This window comes from Giraffa tippelskirchi, chromosome 5 (genome assembly GCF_054371585.1).
Source record: "Giraffa tippelskirchi isolate mGirTip1 chromosome 5, T2T-mGirTip1v1.2.pri, whole genome shotgun sequence".
Lineage (NCBI taxonomy): Eukaryota > Metazoa > Chordata > Mammalia > Artiodactyla > Giraffidae > Giraffa > Giraffa tippelskirchi.
In genome coordinates, this window is record NC_137279.1 from 13,634,394 (window position 1) to 13,657,408 (window position 23,015).

Genomic DNA, 23,015 nt, shown 5'->3' on the forward strand with positions numbered 1-23,015 from the left:
TCAAACTCTAATTTCAACTGTTAATTCGTACACAGTGGTGGTTTGTTCCTTCCTTCCTTCCTTCATTCTTCCATTCATCAAAAATTGAGCACATTCTATATGCCAGGCATTTTACTAAGGGATTCAGTGATGGGCTAAATCAGAAATAATCCTTCACTATGAAATCCCAACTACTTTGTGACAGAAAGAGGTCATGAGATATGACCAAGCCTGGAAGACAGGACGGGATTCTCTGAGGAAGCGGTATTCCAGATGAGATTTGGAAAACAGGATTTTAAACTTGATTAAAGAAGCATGGACATGAAGGCAAGATGAAGAACAAGAACTTCCTATGCAAGGAGAGGAGAAGGAAATGGCAATCCACTCCAGCATTCCTGCCTGGAGAATTCCATGGACAGAGGAGCCTGGTGCGCTACCGTCCATGGGGTCACAAAAAGTCGGACACGACAAAGTGATTAACACACACACATGCAAGGAGAACAGCGCATGCAAGGGCCCCACAGAGAGACAGCTGAGGATCCAGACACAGGAGACTAGGCGAGACCCCTACAGCAGATCTCAGGGCCGAAGGGAGAGAGTGGCTCCAGGAAGGGCTGACAGGTAGACAGGCCTCAGGTCACTCAGGAAGACTTGATGAAGTGAGGGTAGGAGGTGAGTGGACAGGGTATTAGAGGGGAATGTTAAGCGACTTTTTTTTTTTTTTAGATCTTTTGTCTGCCAGTCAGAGTAGAGAAAGGCCTGGAAAATCAAAGCAAGAATAAAAGCAGGGAAATCACTTGGAAGCTTTTTTGCATTAATTCAGCCTAAAGATAACAATAACTGGGACTATGACATGCTAATATTAATGAATAAAAGTCAATTGATAAAAAAATTATTTAGAAAGTTAAAAACCAAGATTTGATTGATGATTTAGAGGGGAAAAGACATGTATATTAAGGACGATTCAGAATTTTGGTGAATAACCAGGATACTACAGGCATAATTCACAAAGATAACAAACATAAGGCAAAGAACAAGGATTTAGAACCATATTAGAAGGAGTGGAAAGAAAACATCTGTGAGTTTCACTTTGGAGTGCCATTGTGACATCCCACAGACTGACCAAAGGGTCTATTTCTCAGGAGAGTTCTAGGCTAGAAATGTATTTATGTGTGTATGGATGATTTTTCCTAAAGAGAAAAAAAAAAAAATGAGAGAAATAAATGGGGCCAGTTTACAAACCTACTAGGATCCAAAACATTTAATGGCCAACTAGGGGGAAATGAGCTACCTAAGAAGCTTAAGAAAAGTGGGAAGAAAAGTGAAAGAATACGTAAAGGAAGAGAATGCCTCAAGATGAAGGGACAGGCCAGTATTGCTGAGAACTACAAAGATGTTTAACTAACATACTGACAAATGAAACGCTTCCACCGCATTTAGCAAAACCAGAGAATACGTGTCACAAGCTAGAGCTACATAGAGCGTGGGTGTGGGGACTAGATGGAAATATACTAAGAAGTAACTGCGGAAGGCACGTGAGGAAAAGACAGCAGGGAATACTGACAACTTTCCAGGCATTGAAGGAATTGAGAAATGAAAAGTTGCTATTTGTAAGAGAATTTTGACAAAAACAATGATTTGTTAATTAGTTTGTTTTCTTTTCAACAGTTTGGTTCACTGGGAGAGGGGTTTGTTTTGGAAGTACACTTGATCATATTTATAGGAAATAAAGGAGGGGCTGGGAGGAATTGAGAGATTGGGATTGATATATATATACTATTAATACTATCAGTTCAGTTCAGTCGCTCAGTCGTGTCCGACTCTTTGCGACGCCATGAATCGCAGCACGCCAGGCCTCCCTGTCCATCACCAACTCCCGGAGTCCACCCAAACCCATGTCCATCGAGTCGGTGATGTCATCCAGCCATCTCATCCTCTGTTGCCCCCTTCTCCTCCTGCCCCCAATCTTTCCCAGCATTAGGGTCTTTTCCAATGAGTCAACACTTTGCATGACGTGGCCAAAGTATTGGAGTTTCAGCTTCAACATCAGTCCATTCAATGAAAACCCAGGACTGATCTCCTTTAGAATGGACTAGTTGGATCTTCTTGCAGTCCAAGGGACTCTCAAGAGTCTTCTCCAACACCACAGTTCAAAAGCATCAATTCTTCAGCGCTCAGATTTCTTCACCATCCAACTCTCACATCCATACATGACTACAGGAAAAACCATAGCCTTGACTAGATGGACGTTTGTCGGCAAAGTAATGTCTCTGCTTTTAAATATGCTATCTAGGTTGGTCATAACCTTCCTTCCAAGGAGTAAGTGTCTTTTAATTTCATGGCTGCAATCACCATTGGCAGTGATTTTGGAGCCCAAAAAAATAAAGTCTGACACTGTTTCCACTGTTTCCCCATCTATTTCCCATGAAGTGATGGGACCAGATGCCATGATCTTAGTTTTCTGAATGTTGAGTTTTAAGCCAACTTTTTCACTCTCCTCTTTCACTTTCATCAAGAGGCTCTTTAGTTCTTCTTCACTTTCTGCCATAAGGGTGGTGTCATCTGCATATCTGAGGTTATTAATATTTCTCCCAGCAATCTTGATTCCAGCTTGTGCTTCTTCCAGCTCAGCGTTTCTCATGATGTACTCTGCATATAAGTTAAATAAGCAGGGTGAAAATATACAGCCTTGACGTACTCCCTTTCCTATTTGGAACCAATCTGTTGTTCCATGTCCAGTTCTAACTGTTGCTTCCTGACCTGCACACAGGTTTCTCAACAGACAGGTCAGATGGTCTGGTATTCCAACCTCTTTAAGAATTTTCCACAGTTTGTTGTGATCCACACAGTCAAAGGCTTTGGCATAGTCAATAAAGCAGAAATAGATGTTTTTCTGGAACTCTCTTGCTTTTTCAATGATCCAGCAGATGTTGGCAATTTGATCTCTGGTTCCTCTGCCTTTTCTAAAACCAGCTTGAACATCTGGAAGTTCATGGTTCACGTATAGCTGAAGCCTGGCTTAGAGAATTTTGAGCATTACTTTACTAGCGTGTGAGATGAGTGCAATTGTGCGGTAGTTTGAGCATTCTTGGGCATTGCCTTTCTTTGGGATTGGAATGAAAACTGACCTTTTCCAGTCCTGTGGCCACTGCGGAGTTTTCCAGATTTGTTGGCATATTGAGTGCAACACTTTCACAGCATCATCTTTCAGGATTTGAAATAGCTCTACAGGAATTCCATCACCTCCACTAGCTTTGTTCATAGTGATGCTTTCTAAGGCCCACTTGACTTCACATTTCAGGATGTCTGGCTCTAGGTGAGTGATCACACCATCGTGATTATCTGGGTCATGAAGATCTTTTTTGTACAGTTCTTCTGTGTATTCTTGCCACCTCTTCTTAATATCTTCTGCTTCTGTTAGGTCGATACCATTTCTGTCCTTTATCAAGCCCATCTTTGCATGAAATGTTCCCTTGGTATCTCTAATTTTCTTGAAGAGATCGCTAGTCTTTCCCATTCTGTTCTTTCCCTCTATTTCTTTGCATTAATCGCTGAGGAAGGCTTTCTTATCTCTCCTTGCTATTCTTTGGAACTCTGCATTCAGATGGGAATATCTTTCCTTTTCTCCTTTGCTTTTTGCTTCTCTTCTTTTCCCAGCTATTTGTAAGGCCTCCTCAGACAGCCATTTTGCTTTTTGCATTTCTTTTCCATGGGGATGGTCTTGATCCCTGTCTCCTGTACAGTGTCATGAACCTCTCTCCATAGTTATCAGGCATTCTGTCTATCAGATCTAGTCCCTTAAAACTGTTTGTCACTTCCACTGTATAATCATAAGGGATTTGATTTAGGTCATACCTGAATGGTCTAGTGGTTTTCCCTACTTTCTTCAATTTAAGTCTGAATTTGGCAATAAGGAGTTCATGATCTGAGCCACAGTCCGCTCCCGGTCTTGTTTTTGCTGACTGTATAAAATAATATATATAAACTAAAGAGAATCTAATGTATAGCTCATGAACCCTACTCAATATCCTGCGGTGACCTAAGGAGGAAGTAAAAACCAAAAAATAGATGATATAGGTATATGTACAGCTGATTCATTTTGTTGTTCAGTAGAAACACAACACTGTAAAGTAACTACGCTCCAATTTTTTTAAAAAGTAAATGGGAAACCTAAAGTAGTTTAAAAAAAAAAAACACCCAACTTGATAGCATTAAGATCCTGAGAAAGCCAAGGAGTTGTGATTAAGTAGAGAATGAGGATAGGATGGGCATCAAATGCACGTGGACTACATGTAAGGTCTGAGAAAGCCAAGAGCTTTCATTTAAATGTGCCCGTGTGTGAAACAGTAAGTGAGACAGCTTGCTCAGAATGGATCATTAGCTGAAAATGGTCAGTAGTAAAAGGGTAATGGAATGCAGATTTAAGAAGAATAGCTCAAGTTTGCAAATGTCATTGGGAGGCGTGGGAGATACAATTGACCAAAGAAACAGAATAGGATCATGGGAGTACTAACAGTCCAGTGGAAGCAGGTGGCTATATATTTATAGTGAAATCAACCTGCCATATTGTGAGACTTCAATGGCACCTGGCATAATAATTTTGGTCATTCAGGAATTAAGTTTTGCCTTTTGAACAAAAAAGCAACAGACAAGAAAAAATGTAGTGGTTTTGAAATGACAAGACTCTGAGCTAGATTGGAAGAAAGTGAAAAAGGAGAGCTCCGAAGGCCTGGGAGACAGGATAGGGATCACTGGACTGGAATGTTTGATGAGGGTGAAGAAGCAGTTGTAGTAAGAAGCTGTAACAAGCTTGGTGGACAGATGGTTGTGGCTGGAGATTAAAAGCTTGAATGAGTCACCTCATTCACTGACAGGCACAATGAATTGGGTATCCTTGCTTGTGGAATCCCCACGGACAGAGGAGCCTGGCAGGCTACCGTCCAAGGGATCACAAAGACTTGGACACGATTGAGCAACTAAGCACACACACAAGGTCCCGAGGGTGTGCGGGAATAGAAGACTGAGATGGAGGAAAGGAAAGGTCAAAGAACTGAGAGAAGAAGGTTCTGACAGGCCATTCCAGTCACTGGTGAGGTGCCCCGGAATGATGGCAGCCCTAAAGGGGAAAGGCAGCCAATGATCCCGTCACCAACAGCTTCAATGAGGAGTGCCCAAAAGACCTATAGGTGATTGCAGCAGAGACCATCCATGGAGGATAGGATAGTAAAACAGCCTCAAAGAAGCAAGCTATTTTAAAAAAATAAATGGATTTGAGAAAAATGACCTCAATGAAGAATGAGGAGAAGGTACATGTTAACCTTATCTCCAAGTCCTATTTTCAGAATAATATTTCAACCAACTATTCATCTTCTCTACTAACTGTCGGGAGCCGCAATAGGCATTACTGATAAAATGGAGGCACGGCCCCAACCCCCATCCTCATCCCGCAGGCACGGTCCCGGGATGAAGGAGTTAGGTCTTGTGATTCTGACTTGTCCTTTCCTTCCTCCTGTTGAGTTGGCTGGAAAGAATGTTATAATCCATAAAGTTAACTATTGACATTTGTTCAAGGATCTTTACAAAGAATGCTCCAGGATGAGCACATAGGCTGCAGCTTGAGACCATGGGAAACATTGTTATCTGAAACCTGCCTGTAAGGGGAATGGTTATGGCAAAAGAAGTTTTCTGAGTTTAGGGGTTAGGAATAATTAAGAATAGTTAGAAGCTAAAAGTTTAAGGTATATTGTAGTGTTGGCATATTTTACTATAGCTTATAGAAACTAGGAATTTTAGAGATACTAATAGCTAAAAGCCTTTTTAGGAGATGATGAGCTTAAGTTACTAGGGGATAACAGGATTTAAAGAGATAAGAAATAAACTGAAGAATGTGATATATAGCCCAGAGACAAACTTGAGTTACAGTGTCATCACAGGGACACTTAAGAGGGAACTGTGATTTATGGAGACAGTAAATATGGGTGAGGAGAAGACCTGATGAGCAACGCAACTCAGGCCTCAGGCATCTCGATAAGCTGCCTCGGCGCTCACCTTAAAGGTGATATCTATCTTTCTGATGCTTGCTATAATAGACTGCTCCCTAATTTCTGTGACTTAGGCAGAAAGCCTTCCCTGATCCTTTCCTAACCAGGTCGATTTAAAACTCTAATCGAATATATCTACCTAAAGAAACAAAAGACTTATATATAGAAAACTATAAAACACTGATGAAAGAAATCAAAGAGGACACAAACAGATGGAGAAATATACCGTGTTCATGGATTGGAAGAATTAATATAGTGAAAATGAGTATACTACCCAAAGCAATCTATAGATTCAATGCAATCCCTATCAAGCTACCAATGGTATTTTTCACAGAACTAGAACAAATCATCTCACAATTTGTATGGAAATATAAGAAACCTCAAATAGCCAAAGCAATCTTGAGGAAGAAGAATGGAACTGGAGGAATCAACCTGCCTGACTTCAGGCTCTACTACAAAGCTACAGTCATCAAGACAGTATGGTACTGGAACAAAGATAGAAATATAGATCAATGGAACAAAATAGAAAGCCCAGAGATAAACCCATGCACATATGGACACCTTATCTTCGACAAAGGAGGCAACAATATACAATGGAGAAAAGACAATCTCTTTAACAAGTGGTGCTGGGAAAACTGGTCAACCACTTGTAAAAGAATGAAACTAGAACACTTCCTAACACCGTACACAAAAATAAACTCAAAATGGATTAAAGATCTAAACGTAAGACCAGAAACTATAAAACTCCTAGAGGAAAACATAGGCAAAACACTCTCCGACATAAATCACAGCAGGATCCTCCATGACCCACCTCCCAGAATATTGGAAATAAAAGCAAAAATAAACAAATGGGACCTAATTAAAATTAAAAGCTTTTGCACAACAAAGGAAACTAGAAGCAAGGTGAAAAGACAGCCTTCAGAATGGGAGAAAATAATAGCAAACGAAGCAACAAACAATTAATCTCAAAAATATACAAGCAACTTCTGCAGCTGAATTCCAGAAAAATAAATGACCCAATCAAAAAATGGGCCAAAGAACTAAACAGACATTTCTCCAAAGAAGAAATACCGATGGCTAACAAACACATGAAAAGATGCTCAACATCACTCATTATTAGAGAAATGCAAATCAAAACCACAATGAGGTATCATTTCACACCAGTCAGAATGGCTGCTATTCAAAAGTCTACAAGCAATAAATGCTGGAGAGGGTGTGGAGAAAAGGGAACCCTCCTACACTGTTGGTGGGAATGCAAACTAGTACAGCCACTATGGAGAACAGTGTGGAGATTCCTTAAAAAACTGGGAATAGAACTGCCATATGACCCAGCAATCCCACTGCTGGGCATATACACCGAGGAAACCAGAATTGAAAGAGACGCGTGTACCCCAATGTTCATCGCAGCACTGTTTACAATAGCCAGGACATGGAAGCAACCCAGATGTCCATCAGCAGACGAATGGATAAGGAAGCTGTGGTACATATACACAATGGAATATTACTCAGCCATTAAAAAAAATACATTTGAATCGGTTCTACTGAGATGGATGAAACTGGAGCCCATTATACAGAGTGAAGTAAGCCAGAAAGAAAAACAACAATAGAGTATACTAATGCATATATATGGAATTTGAAAGATAGTAACGATAACCCTATATGCGAGACAGAATAAGAGACACAGACGCATAGAACAATTTTATGGACTCTGAGGGAGAAGGTGAGGGTGGGACGTTCTGGGAGAATAGCATTGAAACATGTATATTATCATATGTGAAACAGAACACCATTCCATGTTCGATGCATGAGACAAGGGCTCAGGGCCGGGGCAATGGGATGACCCAGAGGGATGGGATGGGATGGGGAGGGAGGTGGGTGGGGGGTCCAGGAAGGGAAACACATGTAAACCCATGGCTGATTCATGTCAATGTATGGCAAAAACTATTACAATATTGTAAAGTAATTAGCCCCCAACTAAAATAAATAAATTTATAAAATAAAAAAAAATAAATAAAACTCTAATCGACATGCCCCCGAATGGCAGCACTCTAGAAGATTATCCATAAAAGAGAGTATTTTAATCTAAACTCCTCTTGTTAGCATCTTAGTTTGTTTGATAAATGTGCCTGTGCCTTTAGAGCTAATGTGCATGAATGCTCCTTAACAATAAACAGCATTGAGAGCCTGAACGCATAAAAAGTCCCAATGGGCACAGAACCCTTCGAGGGGGAGAAAACCTATTAGAAAAACATAAGAAATATTATTCTGTAAAACTGTCATTCAATCTATATTTACTTGCTATGTTTTTTCTCATAACATGTTGAGCCTGTATAATAAAAGTATAATAGTTAGAGACTTATATAAATAAAGGTTTAGCACTAATGTAAAAATAATAAGACAACTGTTAATCTAGCTGGTACGTTCTGTGCCTGACACAAAAATACTTTTAGAAAAGGTGTTCTGGCTGATCAACCCTTATCAATAAAGAGTCATAAGATGTTAGCAGGCCTCCAAGCCAGAAGATGATGTAAACAACATGAGACTTTTGTAATTAAGATATACAAAAAGTATCCTGGTTTCGACAGGGGTCAAAAACTGCTGACCCATTTAGCTGATTTGGCATGACTCTACATTTTACATTTTCCTCTATGTACAACTTAAGATACAAAAACTCCCTTTGAAAAATAAAGCTCAGACGCTGCTTCACATCTGCCTAGTCTCGCTGTGTCTTCTCTTCTCTCCAGCCGACACCATCCATCCTGAGGGAACCCCTGGACCAGCTGGAGTAGGACTCCGGCAACTAACAAAATTATGCTTACAAACATTTATATAGATGACTTAAAGAATTTTTAAATTATCCTAATTATACCACAACGATTACAGGAAAAGAATTAACTGTTCCTTATGAAACAGTGAAAGGAGGCAGTGAAAGGAGTCATCTAGTGCTCAGTTGTATCTGACTTTTTGCAGCCCCCATGGACTGTAGCACACCAGGCTCTTCTGTCCCTGGAATCTTCCAAGGAAGGATACTGGAGTGGGTTGCCACTTCCAACTCCAGGGTATCTTCCTGACCCAGGGATTGGACCCAGGGATTGAACCCACATCTCCTGTGTCTCCTACATTGGCAAGTGGATTCTTTACCACTGAAGTCATCTAGAGCAGAAGTCCATAAACTTTTCTCTGAAGCATCATACAGTAAACACTTAGGTTTTGTGGGCCAGTCTGTCACAACTACAGAACTCTGCCTCTGGTACATGGAAGCAGCTACAGACAATGCATAAACGAAGGTGGTGTTTTGAATCCAATCTGTCCCAATTCCATGTGTATCATTCAAGTCAGAAAAAGTGGTATTGGAATTTAAAAACTAAGAATTATTACTTTCAGACTTAAAACTGAAGATGATCAGCCGCAAGTTCATGATTTTCCTTTCCCCTGAAAGAAATAAAATTACAAGAAAGCACTCACCTGAACATAGAGTTCTCTGAGCTCATATTGAAATTTCTTGGGATCTGTGGTAACTGTTACTGGGCCAATTTCTGGGGAGATAAAAATGACATAAGTCAAGAATAGTGCTCAATAGCATTAAAGTCTTTAGCGTACTGTGGTTGCAAATGTCCTTTCACTATGCACTGTATAGTTAATTGAACAATTAGAAATAGTCAACAAAACAACAAAGACCATTTCTCAATTAATAGCTACCAAAGACTACTTTAAAATTTGTCATAAATGATGCATACTTAAAATTTTTAGTGAATTTAAAATTCACTTAGTGAATTTTTAGCCTTAGGAAATGCAAAAAAAGTGAAAGTGAAAGTCACCCAGTCGTGTCCGACTCTGTAAACCCATGGATTAAACAGTCCATGGTATTCTCCAGGCCAGAATACTGGTATGGGTAGCCTTTCCCTTCTCCCGATCTTCCCGACTCAGGAATCAAACCCAGGTCTCCCACATTGTAGGTGGATTCTCTACCAGCTGAGCCACCAGGAAAATGCAAAGAGGGAGTTAAAATGTCACAGGGCAAAGAGTCGGGAGACATCAGTTTCAGTCTCTTTTTACTCTCACCAGTCAGTGAATATTTATGGAGCAACTATTTTGTTGTTGAATTCTAAATTAATCACTTATTCATCTTTTAATTTTGATTTGTCAACTACAAATTGTAAATATGTTTGCAAATAAAACATTTAATACTAAACCAAAAATAAAAGCCAAATGACCCTTCTTTGTCCACAGGGTTTTTAAGAACTTGCAGGAGCACAGATAGGAAGATCAGAAGCACAGATATAAGGATATTGAAAGTTCAAACACAGTTGCTACCACTTCATTTGCCATAGCTGGGGTTGCCATCCCTCATTATCACCATTCTCCTAAACTGCCTTTGATAAAAGTAATTACCTCTGGGGTCACTGCCACCCTCATGACTGTCCTAATATAATGCACAAACCATTGTTTCAAGTGGAAACAAGCAGGGGGACCATTTCCTGGTGAAAACCAAGACCTAAGTCAGGTGAAGAGAAGAAGTCCAGATACCAGTAGGGTTAAATTGATAGAGATATAAATATAGATACACACACAGAGAGAGCATGTTTATTTAATAGTAAACATTTTAATCTGCAGAGACCATTTTCTTAAAAAAAAAAAAAAATTAACCTTTAAAATAGACAAGCTGAAACTGGCCTTTCCAGGTATCAATTACTTCCCCCAGGAAACATCCATGTGTCCGACTCTTTGCAACTCCACAGACTATAGCCCACCAGGCTCCTCTGTCCATGGAATTCTCCAGGCAAGAATACTGGAGTGGGGAGCCATTCCCCTCTCCAGGGGATCTTTCCAACCCAGGGATCAAACCCAGGTCTCCCGCATTGCAGGCAGATTCTTTACAGTCTGAGCCACCAGGGAAGCCCGGAAACATCCATATATTTAAGTAATAGTTTAAAATTCATCCGAGTATCATGTGTACAGACATAGCATCTTAAATTCCTAGAGTGGATGAAAGTTTTTCTATTTTAAGTAATGAAGATAACAATACAAAGTTATAAAAATACTTAACATGTAGTTTTTATGAGACATTAGCTTCAAACGCATACTGTTAGAAAAAGACTTATGACTTCAAAGGATAATAATTAATGAGCCAGGCCTTCTATAGTATGCTAAATGTGATACAAAAACAAATTGCAGAATTTTAGAAATAAATGAGGTAAACTGGATAGGAAGCATGGTACACTTGTCATAGCCCACATAATTTTTCTTAGAAATTACACGAAAATATGTCTCCATTCTTCACCACAGATTAGACACCTTGCAGCATGCAAAAGGAATGAAGAGGTGATTGGAGAAACTGTGAAAATGAAAACATCTGCCTTCCATGCAGAGCAGAACAGTCATCAGCTACGTAAACGTCATGTCCTAAGTCTATGGAAAATCGGAGAAGACTACTCCCTCAAGACTAAACAAAGGCATACTTTGCAAAGGAATGCAAAACAGCAAAGAATAAGTCAGGCAGTTACACCCTGACATATAAACTGTCAGCAGCACCATCAAGCCACGCTTCTGGGCTTCTACATGGCATAACACTAAAATAATTCTAGAATTCAAAACTCAAGAACCAGAAAGGAATACAAAGGATACTAGAAAAATCAATTATATGAAAATAAATAGTACAGACATGCAAGAACATTCCTCATAATAACAATTTTGTAAATAGCCCTGATACATGTCTGTTCCTCAATAGTGGAGATTAGGGGATGCTATGAAAATAGGAGAACTGATTAGCCTTCATTTAATTATCGAGAGAATCAAATACCCACCTGTTTTCAACAAAGATAGGAAATATTTCCTGAAGCTCGTTAATATACATTTTTTGCAAATCACATTGGACACTTGAGATAAATCTTTTATCAGTTATAAGAAATACTCAGACCCCCCCCCTAAAAAAAATACTCAGGAGAGATAAAGCCTTGCCAGGCTGCCATATCCCTCCAGCTGTAAGCATCTTTTCCAACTCTTCTGAATGGAATGATATAACTATTTGGCAAAATCAACCTTCCTTTCAGGACTTGTGTCCATTTCAGTCTTTCTCTTCATTTAATAGAGCCCTACACCAGCTGTGTCATGAGCAATTTCCTCTTCTCTTCCTTTTTTCTCATGTTGATTTTAGTCCCTGCCAAGCCTTGGACAACATTCAACAGGTATAACTTTGTCTTCTCTTCCTGACTGAACATGGTCCTCTATTGCTGATAGAATTGAATGAGAACTCTCCAAAGCATTGCAGGCCCTCTCTTCTATTTATCTAATCTTCAAACTTTGTCACACTGCTTAGCATGAAGACACTGCTCTTCCTTCACATCTTCCATGGCCATTCCCACGTCTTTCATTTGCCCATACACCTCTCATTCTAAAAAGTATGATTGAAGTCCCATCTCACTGGATGTTTTGCCTTTTCTTCAGTATATTTAATGGTGGTTGATGTTTGTATAATAAAGGCATGGGAAGAATGAAGGTGCACAACATTTAACAGAATGAGTGATCATATCCCACATTCAATGACTTTATCTGGTTGCTTACCAAAACAACACCAAACAAAGTATTGGGCCAAAAGTTCATCCGGTTTTTTCCATAAGATGTTACAGAAAAATCCAAATGAACTTTTTGGCCAATCCAATATAAAACCACCATCAGTCTCCAAAGAGAATCCTCAAGCTAGATGGGGCATTAAAAATCATTTGCTTCAATTTTCTTATCTACAGACAAGAAAACCTGAGGTTCAGAGATGATCAAATTGAAAAACTTTGGTAGTGAAGAAAGAGGTTAAGACATGCAAAAACATTTTCTACACTGAGCAACCTCCACAGCTCACTAACATTTCCTCTTTTCCAAGATCTCCATTCTATCAATGATTCTATCACTATGAACTTTCTTCTTTCCTCTGGATCATGGGAAAAACAGGCCATACTTGGAGTACCTAAACTGATGCACACAATATTTAGAATTCTTTATTGTCATGTGCCTAGATATTTGAAAATAGATTAAAAGAAGCAATTTTCTTCTTCCAGTTTTACTGAGATATAATTGACTCAGGGTAAAGAATCTACCTGCATTTCAGGAGACCCAGGTTCACTCCCTGGGTTGGGAAAATCCCCTGGAGAAGGGCATGGCAACCCACGCCAGTATTCTTGTCTAGAAAATCCATGTACAGAGGAGCCTGACAGGCTACAGTCCATGGGGTCGCAGAGAGTCGGACATAACTGAGCGACCAACACAAGGACAAGGAGCAACTAACAGTTTCACTTTTTCACAATAAATGCAGGAAGAAAAGTATGGAAAAAGTAGCATGGGAGTACTAACATAGAAAAAACACTTTTCAGAATCAAGGAGATTTCAAAAAGGAAATGAAAATTTAGGATTTCAAATTAGAAAAAATGAAAAAGTTCTTCCCTAATGTTAATTTTTTTTTAATTCTATATATCAAGTTTTCACAACAGCTCTGTATGTCATCAAATTACTGTTATTACCTATGGTTTGGTATCATGGTGGTTTTCAGTTGTGTCCGACTCTTTGCTAACTCATGGATTGTAGCCCGCCAGGCTCCTCTATCCATGGAATTCTCTAGGCAAGTATACTGGAGTGGGTAGCCATTCCCTTCTCTAGGGGATTTTCCCAACCCAGTGATCGAACCTGTGTCTCCCGCATTGCAGGCAGATTCTTTACCATCTGAGCCACCAGGGAAGCCCATATTATTATACAAATAATTGAAGGTTGGATGATAAGCCAAAGCCAACCAGTCCCTTTGAAGGGTCCCACGATACTGTCTGCCTGTGATATGAGAGCATCTATCACAAGATATGTGATTGCCATTGCTTTTTGTCTCCCTCACTGGATTATCAGCCTAAGGACATGTACCTATAAATAGATTCTAAATAAACATTTGAAGATGAGAAGAAGGGAAATGAAAGAATAAAGATTAAGCCCAGGTCTGCAGACCCTTCATTTTGTGTGCCTTTCCTTTTATCGTGGAACTTCCAGCCTACACTAAAGATCATGCTACATAATCAGCATGCAACACTGACTAGTCAACTGCATGGTTGACTTCCTCTTTACACAAAAGCATTTATTCTTTCATCAAGTTACTGATGCAGATAATCAACACATACAATTTCCCACATACTGCTCATCTTAAAAAAGCAAAAGAATATTGTAAAGTAATTAGCCCCCAACTAAAGTAAATAAATTTATAAAAAAAAAAAAGCAAAAGAAACATTAAGGTAAGGAATATGAATTCTAAGTACAAGGAGTAAGTCACACTTCAGAAGATCATTTTTGATTAAAAAAAATAATAAATGTCTGAAACTCTAAACAAGTCTTTCCTCTTCCCATTAATTGTGTTATTTCTGGTTTCCTAGGGATTTATCAGATGGGTTGGATTTATTTCCAACATCTCAGCCATTGTTCTCCTAATCTGAGTTGCTGGATTGAATTTGAGCAAATAATGGAAAGAAGTACACAATGCAGTATTTTCTTTTACTGCTTCACTTGGCAAGATCAATATCCAGTTCCTCACTTTCTTTTTCCTTTTCACTAACAGATTTCTGCTCCTTACAGTTTTTCTTTACTCAAAGTGGTTCCTTGATAACAAGAGGTATATTTACTGCTGCTTGCTGGAGTCTCAAACACTTTTTGTGAATGGTTTGAAAACAATGCTTACAATTTCCTTGGTTTTTAAAAATATGTAGCTCTTAGTTTTATATTTATAATTGTGCATAAATATGTGAAAAGTTAAAATGAAAATCCCTAAGCTGCACTGTAAATTAATCAATATTTGCAAAGCATTACAAACGGTCAAAATAAATATATAAATCACAGTGCTTGCTATAGAGGAAATTTAAATATAGTTGAAAAATTTTTAAAATAGCAAGCTATGAAAAATTAATCTAGCCAAAAAGAAGTGCAAATATTTTCAGTGTCCAGAGCTCTTGGGAAATACACAGTGAAGACATCAGGGAGAAGATGTGGTATGAGTTGGGACTTGCAGAGAACATTGAATTCACAGAGGCTGATAGCAGAGCAAAGAAATTCTAGGCCTGGGACATGGCCTGTTCCAAATGCCTTCTCTGAGCTGACTCTCAGCACATTCACTTTCTAAAAATTCTACTCTCAATTAATTTTACACAAATCAATTATAATATCTTCTGTGCAAAACTGTCATATTAATATATACATATTCAAAGCATTAAATTTATTTAAATAAAAATTAATAATTATGTTTCTTGCTTTGGAATGCTACAGAAAATCAGATTACTATGTATACTTTCATTGTTTTCAACTTAACAAGATACTCTTTCCAGATTTCCCTCTCCTCATTTAATTATAATGTTGCTATCCAGCACCATTTTTAAATGATTTGCATCTAAGTCACAAAAAAGAACTGTTTTCTGACTTTGAGCTGAGCTAATGTCAAAGGTATTTCAGGACTCATTTAATTGAGTACATGCCTACTCACATTAAAACAGGTAAATTTCAGGACAACTTAAAGACCCTTAATGATTGTTTTGACATGAAGTGATGTGACTTAGTATGTTTTATAAAATTTGAGTCAAGGATGAATTCATGAAGAGTATGTAATATTGATTACATACATAACATTCTGTTTTACTTTCCAAAGAGGTTACTCATTTAGCAATGAGTTGTATAATCTTAAACAGATGCACTTAGCACAACTGTAGATAATGTATGCATAATGCAAGGGTCATTTCACTTAGACCGAACAGGATATAGAAAAAATCATGAACATGAATTCAGCAATGTTTCATAGCTGTTTAGAGCAGGAAGCAAAGAAGAATGCCTTCATAACCGACACAGGGTCATGAGGTGTACTGAGTAGGATGTTACTGCTTAGACTGGACTTTGGCCAGAGCTCCAGCAAGCACTCTTGCAAAAACAGCCGTGGGATTTTTAATGGCCCAACAAAATCCAGATTCTCAGTTTTGCCTGTACTCCTAAATATTTAAACATCAAAACATACCCAAGCATTGGTAAGTTACACTCAGAAATATAATAAAACATATTAATATCTTCAGTCATGCTATTTTAACAAATTTAATAAACAAGCTTTCCATTATGATTAAGGTATTCTGAAAACAAACAAGAAGAAAATAGATACTATGTTCAGAAATATTTTAAAATTTAAATAATGATATTCTTACAGAAAAATGTGTTTTAAACTTTAAGATAAAAAAATATGACAATTCATTTCAAAGTTTTCATTGTTCTCTTAGACAATTCCTTAGCATTACCAGTCTTCCAAATAAATTAAGGCAGCAGGGAAGGATAAAGAAAAGAAAAATTATAAAAAGAGCAGTAAAGTATTTTTGAAAAAGAAAAAAATATGCTTGCAAGTCCTTAGAAAAGAATCATTAATACTGTTGAAATTTCAACATGTTAGGAGAATAAACAATGTCAGTCCTGATTGTTTCTACAACTAAATAAATGCATGCAATCCTTTCATCATGTTTTCAGGGAAAATGTACTTCAGTGGTCCAAAACCATATTCATGAAGTAAACACTTTATCTGCAAACAATGAGAATCAGAGACATGGCAAAAATATAGATGCTTTTATGTATCTCTATATATGTTATGCATGTGGTATTCCCTGAATACTTGCATTCATTCATTCATTCAACAAACAGGCATTCTATCCTTAAGGTTGGTTCAAATTGTCAGCAGAAAGCAAATATTTAAAGAGTGGAGGGCTTGAGTATAAGAAAGTTGGAAATATCTGGGTGTATCTTACAAACTAAGAGGTGGTTGAATGGACTTATGACCAGTAAACTGTACAAAACCCTAATCTCAAAAGGACCCCTTGCCTTGGGGTTTAATGCTTTGCAGTCGCTGTCCTGAAGTAATTTTATCTCTTAATTTGTGTTTTGTAAAGCAAAGTTCAATGGGCAGATGTAACAGGCACTCCAAACCTGGAGCCTCATTTCCACAGTCCTGCCCCCCACCACCTTAGGGGGGCAGGGCACCTGTTCTTCTAATCCCACAAACCCCAGGCCCTGCCCAGCAGCCCCATCCCTGCTTCTGCTGGCCGTCACCATCTGCCATCTACCCAGCGAGGACCTGGATGTGAGGGCAGGGAGGGTTAGAATGAAGGCATGCGACAGTTGGCCAAAGCTAGAGGCCAAGTCTTAGCCTCTCAGCCGGGACAAGCCTTTTCATACACTCCCAATTCATATTCATGCACCAAGCCTTTCCCACAGCCTAACACCAAGGTTTAAACATCCCTGGGGGCTGCCCTGTCTGACAAGGGTTGAGGCAATGGGGCCAGGGACAGAGATGTCTGTCTCAACTTCACCTGTTTCCAGCCTGAGCGCAGTGCTTGCGTCCCACTGGCACAAGGGGGAATTGACAGCCTATATCCCTAGGGATCTCAGGGACCAGCGCTGGTCTGCATTTGACCTCCAGGTATCCTGGTACCCAGGGGTGCTGCTTTTGCAGGTACCATGCTGGGAAGATTTTCTCTTCCTCCTTGTAACCCTCTGAAGTCTAGATTAAACTATTAGCATGAATTTTACCATCTATCTTTATTTTGTGTAATGCCAATTTTAAATGCAAGTATCAGAACATTTGACTAGTATGCAGATTTATGCAAACTATACAATTTGTATTTCATCACTGGTTACAGATGGTGCCTCCACCTGTCCAGAAGAAACACACAAGTCAGATTCAGCAAGATTAAAGGAGGAACCGTTCAGTCACAATCCCAGCAATAGTATGAACACTCCAGGTTTATCATGATATCGAACTAAGTAGTACTTTTATGGACAAACATAAAAGATTTTTTTAAATTAAAAGGCCATGGTTATATAAAGAAAAGCTAAATATTGAAATATATGTACTCTGCCAAGTTAATTTATGGATTTAATACATTAAAAATCTTAAAAAGAATTTTTTCACTTGTGTTTTAGAATACTTAGCAGTAATATTCGGAGAAGGCAATGGCAACCCACTCCAGTACTTTTGCCTGGAGAATCCCATGGATGGAGGAGCCTGGTAGGCTGCAGTCCTTGGGGTCGCGAAGAGTCAGACATGACTGAGCGACTTCACTTTCACGCACTGGAGAAGGAAATGGCAACCCAATCCAGCGTTCTTGCCTGGAGAATCCCAGGGATGGGGGGGCCTGGTGGGCTGCCGTCTATGGGGTCGCACAGAGTCGGATACGACTGATACGACTTAGCAGCAGTAGCAACAATATTCTTTAATGTATTCTGAATAGCACATGGGTGATTTTATCAATGAAAACTGGCCAAAAAAAGTATAAATAGGACAACTTAAGTGTAACTAACTAAAAGGACAGAAGTATTGATATACAAATAAATATGTAAAAACTGGAAAAGAATAATTATTAACAAATAAGCATCTGAAGGTAAGATATATAAAATAAGGTTATTTATGTTAAAAAATATTTAACTCTAATTCAAATTTTACAGTATCTAGTAAAAATAACCTCCAAAGAGTTAAAGATTCAGTATAACCATTATAATTACTTCAACTGAATCTAAATGAGAATATATATATCAGATATATAAAAAATAACATTCTCCTTTTCAAAGCAATAGAAGAAATCACAAGAGGCAATATATAAATATAAAAAATCAAGTAAAAATTAAAACCTAAAACAGCTATAAAGCCAGATTTGGGAACATTTATGTCATTGATTTAAATTAAAATCTATGTTATCTGAAGAGATTCAAATTTTTACCAAAAAAACTATAAAGTACCATCACTAAAAGAAAGGAAAATTCATTAACAGGATAACAAAAAAAAAGACTAAAAACAAATGCTCATATTTTGTTATAGAGAGACATAAACTATAGCAAATTTGAAGTAACTTGTAAGAAAGAAAATTATTTTAATAGTATCACTGCAACCAGTGTCACACTCAACCTGGAATATTTGTACTCTTTAAGATTTGAGTAGTTGCAACTTTTATGAAATTCACTGTAGTTATATGTATGATATGATTATAGGTATGATAAGTCTTAAAGTTATCTTGTGATAAAGTTATTTCTCATTTAGTTATAATCCACTGAAAATAGATACTGAGATTGCTAGGACAGTAACAAATGGTATCAAAATAGGGAAATGATTAAAAAACATAAGTCTCTAAATATTAGGCAGCAATTAAACTATTATTCCATGTTGAAAAACAAGTAAATGTTTATCATATATCATTAAACAAAAAAAGCAAAACACAGAACTACAGGTAAAGTCACTTCCCCGGCAGTCCAGTAGTTAAGACTTCGCCTTCCAACCCAAGGGTGCAGGTTTGATCCCTGGTTGGGAGCTAAGATTCCATATGCCTCATGGCCAAAAAACCAGTACACAGACAACAGAAACAATATTGTAACAAATTCAATAAAGACATTAAACATGTCTCACATCAAAAAAAAACAGACCTGTAGGTACTTTGATTGCAACTATGAACAGAGGCAGATATGTATAAGGACAAATTCTGAAAGGTCAGTTCAGTTCAGTCGCTCAGTCATGTCCAACTTTTGCGACCCCATGAATCGCAGCATGCCACGCCTCCCTGTCCATCACCAACTCCCGGAGTTTACCCAAACCCATGTCCATCGAGTCAGTGATGCCATCCAGCCATCTCATCCTCTGTCGTCCCCTTCTCCTCCTGCCCCCAATCCTTCCCAGCATTAGGGTCTTTTCCAATGAGTCAACTCTTCACATGAGGTGGCCGAAGTATTGGAGTTTCAGCTTCAACATCAGTCCTTCCAATGAACACCCAGGACTGATCTCCTTTAGCATGGACTGGTTGGATCTCCTTGCAGTCCAAGAGACTCTCAAGAGCCTTCTCCAACACCACAGTTCAAAAGCATCAATTCTGCGGCACTCAGCTTTCTTAACAGTCCAACTCTCACATTCATACATGACTACTGGAAAAACCATAGCTTTGACTAGACAGACCTTTGTTGGCAAAGTAATGTCTCTGCTTTTTAATATGCTGTCTAGGTTGGTCATAACTTTCCTTCCAAGGAGTAAGTGTCTTTTAATTTCATGGCTGCAATCACCATCTGCAGTGATTTTGGAGCCCAAAAAAAGTCTGACACTGTTTCCACTGTTTCCCCATCTATTTCCCATGAAGTGATGGGACCGGATGCCATGATCTTAGTTTTCTGAATGTTGAGTTTTAAGCCAGCTTTTTCACTCTCCTCTTTCACTTTAATCAAGAGGCTTTTTAGCTCCTCTTCACTTTCTACCATAAGGGTAGTGTCATCTGCATATCTGAGGTTATTGATATTTCTCCCGGCAATCTTGACTCCAGCTTGTGCTTCTTCCAGCCCAGTGTTTCTCATGATGCACTCCGCATATAAGTTAAATAAGCAGGATGACAATATACAGCCTTGACGTACTCCTTTTCCTATTTGGAACCAGTCTGTTGTTCCATGTCACCCAGAGCAAAAACTGATATTTGGAATAGGTGGGGGAATGATTATTTTATCTTCAAATTTCTCATATTTGTATTTGTAAATTACAAATTTGTAAATTTGTATTTGTAAATATTATAAATTACAAATATTATTTGTATTTGTAAATTAAGGAGAAAGAGAGGAAATTCACTTGATCACATACAGGCTTGAGGTTGTGCTCATGCGTTCTGCCTTAGTATGGTTCTAAACTGGCTTAAATGGAGTGCAAGGTAAGTCAGTTCAGTTGTGTCTGACTCTTTGCAACCCTGTGGACAGTAGCCCACCAGGCTCCTCTTCCATTGGATTCTCCAGGCAAGAATACTGGAGTGGGTTGCCATTTCCTCCTCCAAGGGATCTTCCCCACCCAGGAATCAAACACATGTCTCTTATGTCTCCTATATTGGCGGGTTCTTTACCACTAGCACCACCTGGGAAACCCTGCCCTCCTCCAGGGAATCTTTCCAACCCAGGGATCAAGACCAGGTCTCCTGCATTGCAGGTGGATTCTTTACCGACTGAGCCACCAGGGAAGTCCAAGAATACTGGAGTGGGTAGCCTATCCCTTCTCCAGCGTATCTTTCCAACCCAGGAATCGAACCGGGGTCTCCTGCAATGCAGGTGGATTCTTCACCAGCTAAGCTACCAGGGAAGCTCCATCAATGTAAGTTTCCATTTTAAATTTAAATACCTCTCCTAAGGCATCCTCACTATACTATTGGAATGGATAAATAGAGGAAGCCACCGAGGTCCTGTTGTTAATAAAGACAAAGACTTCCAAGATCCATATGCTTTCCAGCTACATCAGGTTGGTGCATCCTTTTGAAATCCCAGAGCTCTTCAGCCTTCCCATGGACCAAGGAGATGTGCACTATTTGAAGTGGCTGGAGGAGGGCATGGAGGAGGGATGAGTGGGGCTTTTTGTGCCTCCTGCTGGGTGCCTCTAGCCATCATTATCTGTTCTCCGGCTGAAGGGTGGCTTCTGTCTGCCTCCTAGCGTCTCTGGATTCCATGCTTTTCTCAGCACAGAGGAGCTAAGTAACTTGTGGAGGGTGAAGGTCCAAGACCCCTGAGGCTGGAAGAGAATGCTGGGCCAGTCAGGCCAAGCAAGGACCTGGTGGAACTTATCTCTGAGTGCGTCATACATAAAGGTGGCCCGGAGTGTCAAGGTCACAGTGAGAGTGAGGCTGGTCATCCGTGTTCATTGAGCCTAAACTGAGTGCCGAGTATGTCATTAATCTCCTGCTCCTAATGAGGGATGACCTGACGACCTGTCACCCAGAAGTGTGTGGGGTGAAGGTCCCCTTCTGGGGGAGCTGGAAGCACTCCATCCAAAAGGATGACTCGCTAATGGTGGAATGTCAGGGACAAGCAGGGTCATTTCCTCTAGATGAAGGTGGTGTTTGTTATTCCTGCGTCCTGAGGAGTCAGCCTGGGAGTGGGCTTCATGAGTGCAGGTAGGACTGGGGAGGGGAGGGCTTAGACACAGCCTCAAGGATTTTTTTTTTTAATGAAAATATTTTCCTTTAATAAAGAATTTCTCATCATGTTTAATGGGAAACAATGAAAACATCATGTAAACAGTCCCATAGGGAAACTTTTACTATTTATCATTCAAATCATATCTTTTTTCTTCAAAGTCTGTACATCTTCTTGTGATGTTTTCAAAAGTAGGTCCTCATATACATTTGACCCATCTGTAGACCCTCAAGGAGACACTCTAAAGGAGTTAGATGCAAATTTAGCATCAACTTTTTCTAGTTCTCTAGTTATACTCCTGTCCACCTCTTGCCAGAGAAGGCAAAGGCACCCCACTCCAGTGCTCTTGCCTGGACAATCCCATGGATGGAGGAGCCTGGTAGGCTACAGTCCATGGGGTCACGAAGAGTCGGTCACGACTGAGCGACTTCACTTTCACTTTTCACTTTCATGCATTGGAGAAGGAAATGGCAGCCCACTCCAGTATTCTTGCCTGGAGAATCCCAGGGACAGGGGAGCCTGGTGGGCTGCCGTCCCTGGGGTCGCACAGAGTCGGACACGACTGAAGTGACTTAGCAGCAGCAGCCTATGGAAAAGATGTTGCGAGTATTCACCTTAGTTGGTAACTAAAAGCATCCCAGATTTAGAAGTTACCATAGTCTAAGGTCACTGAAGTTAATTACTTTCTGCCATTGTGACTAGGTCCCAAGGCGTTTTCAACCCAAGACAAGTCAGTGCGTTGTGCCCATACTTGGTAAGAGGAAAGCTTCCGCATAAGAGCCATCTCACTTCCTCTCCTCCCAACTCATCAATGCACTACCGCATAAGCAAAGACACACATGTCCCCACAGGCACCAAAAGGCTATGGTACACATCCAAATAAAAAACAAGAGACACTGTGGCATCTCTCCTGTATCATAGTAATCAGTCCTTTCCTGCCGTCTCAGGGTATGACTGACTGATGGACTGATTAACCGCACTGCACAGCACGTGGGATCTTAGTTTCCGAACCAGTGATTGAACTTGCACCCCCTGATTTGGAAG

General features: G+C 39.4%; 1 protein-coding gene across 1 annotated transcript in view; it reads right to left on the reverse strand.

Moving 5' to 3' along the window:
- HMCN1 (hemicentin 1) overlaps positions 1–23,015 on the reverse strand; it is a 521,571-nt gene that overhangs the window by 393,334 nt on the left and 105,222 nt on the right. The window contains exon 2 of the mRNA XM_081492191.1: positions 9,486–9,556. Within this exon, the coding sequence (XP_081348317.1) occupies positions 9,486–9,556 (71 nt within the window). The remainder of the gene's footprint in view (positions 1–9,485; positions 9,557–23,015) is intronic.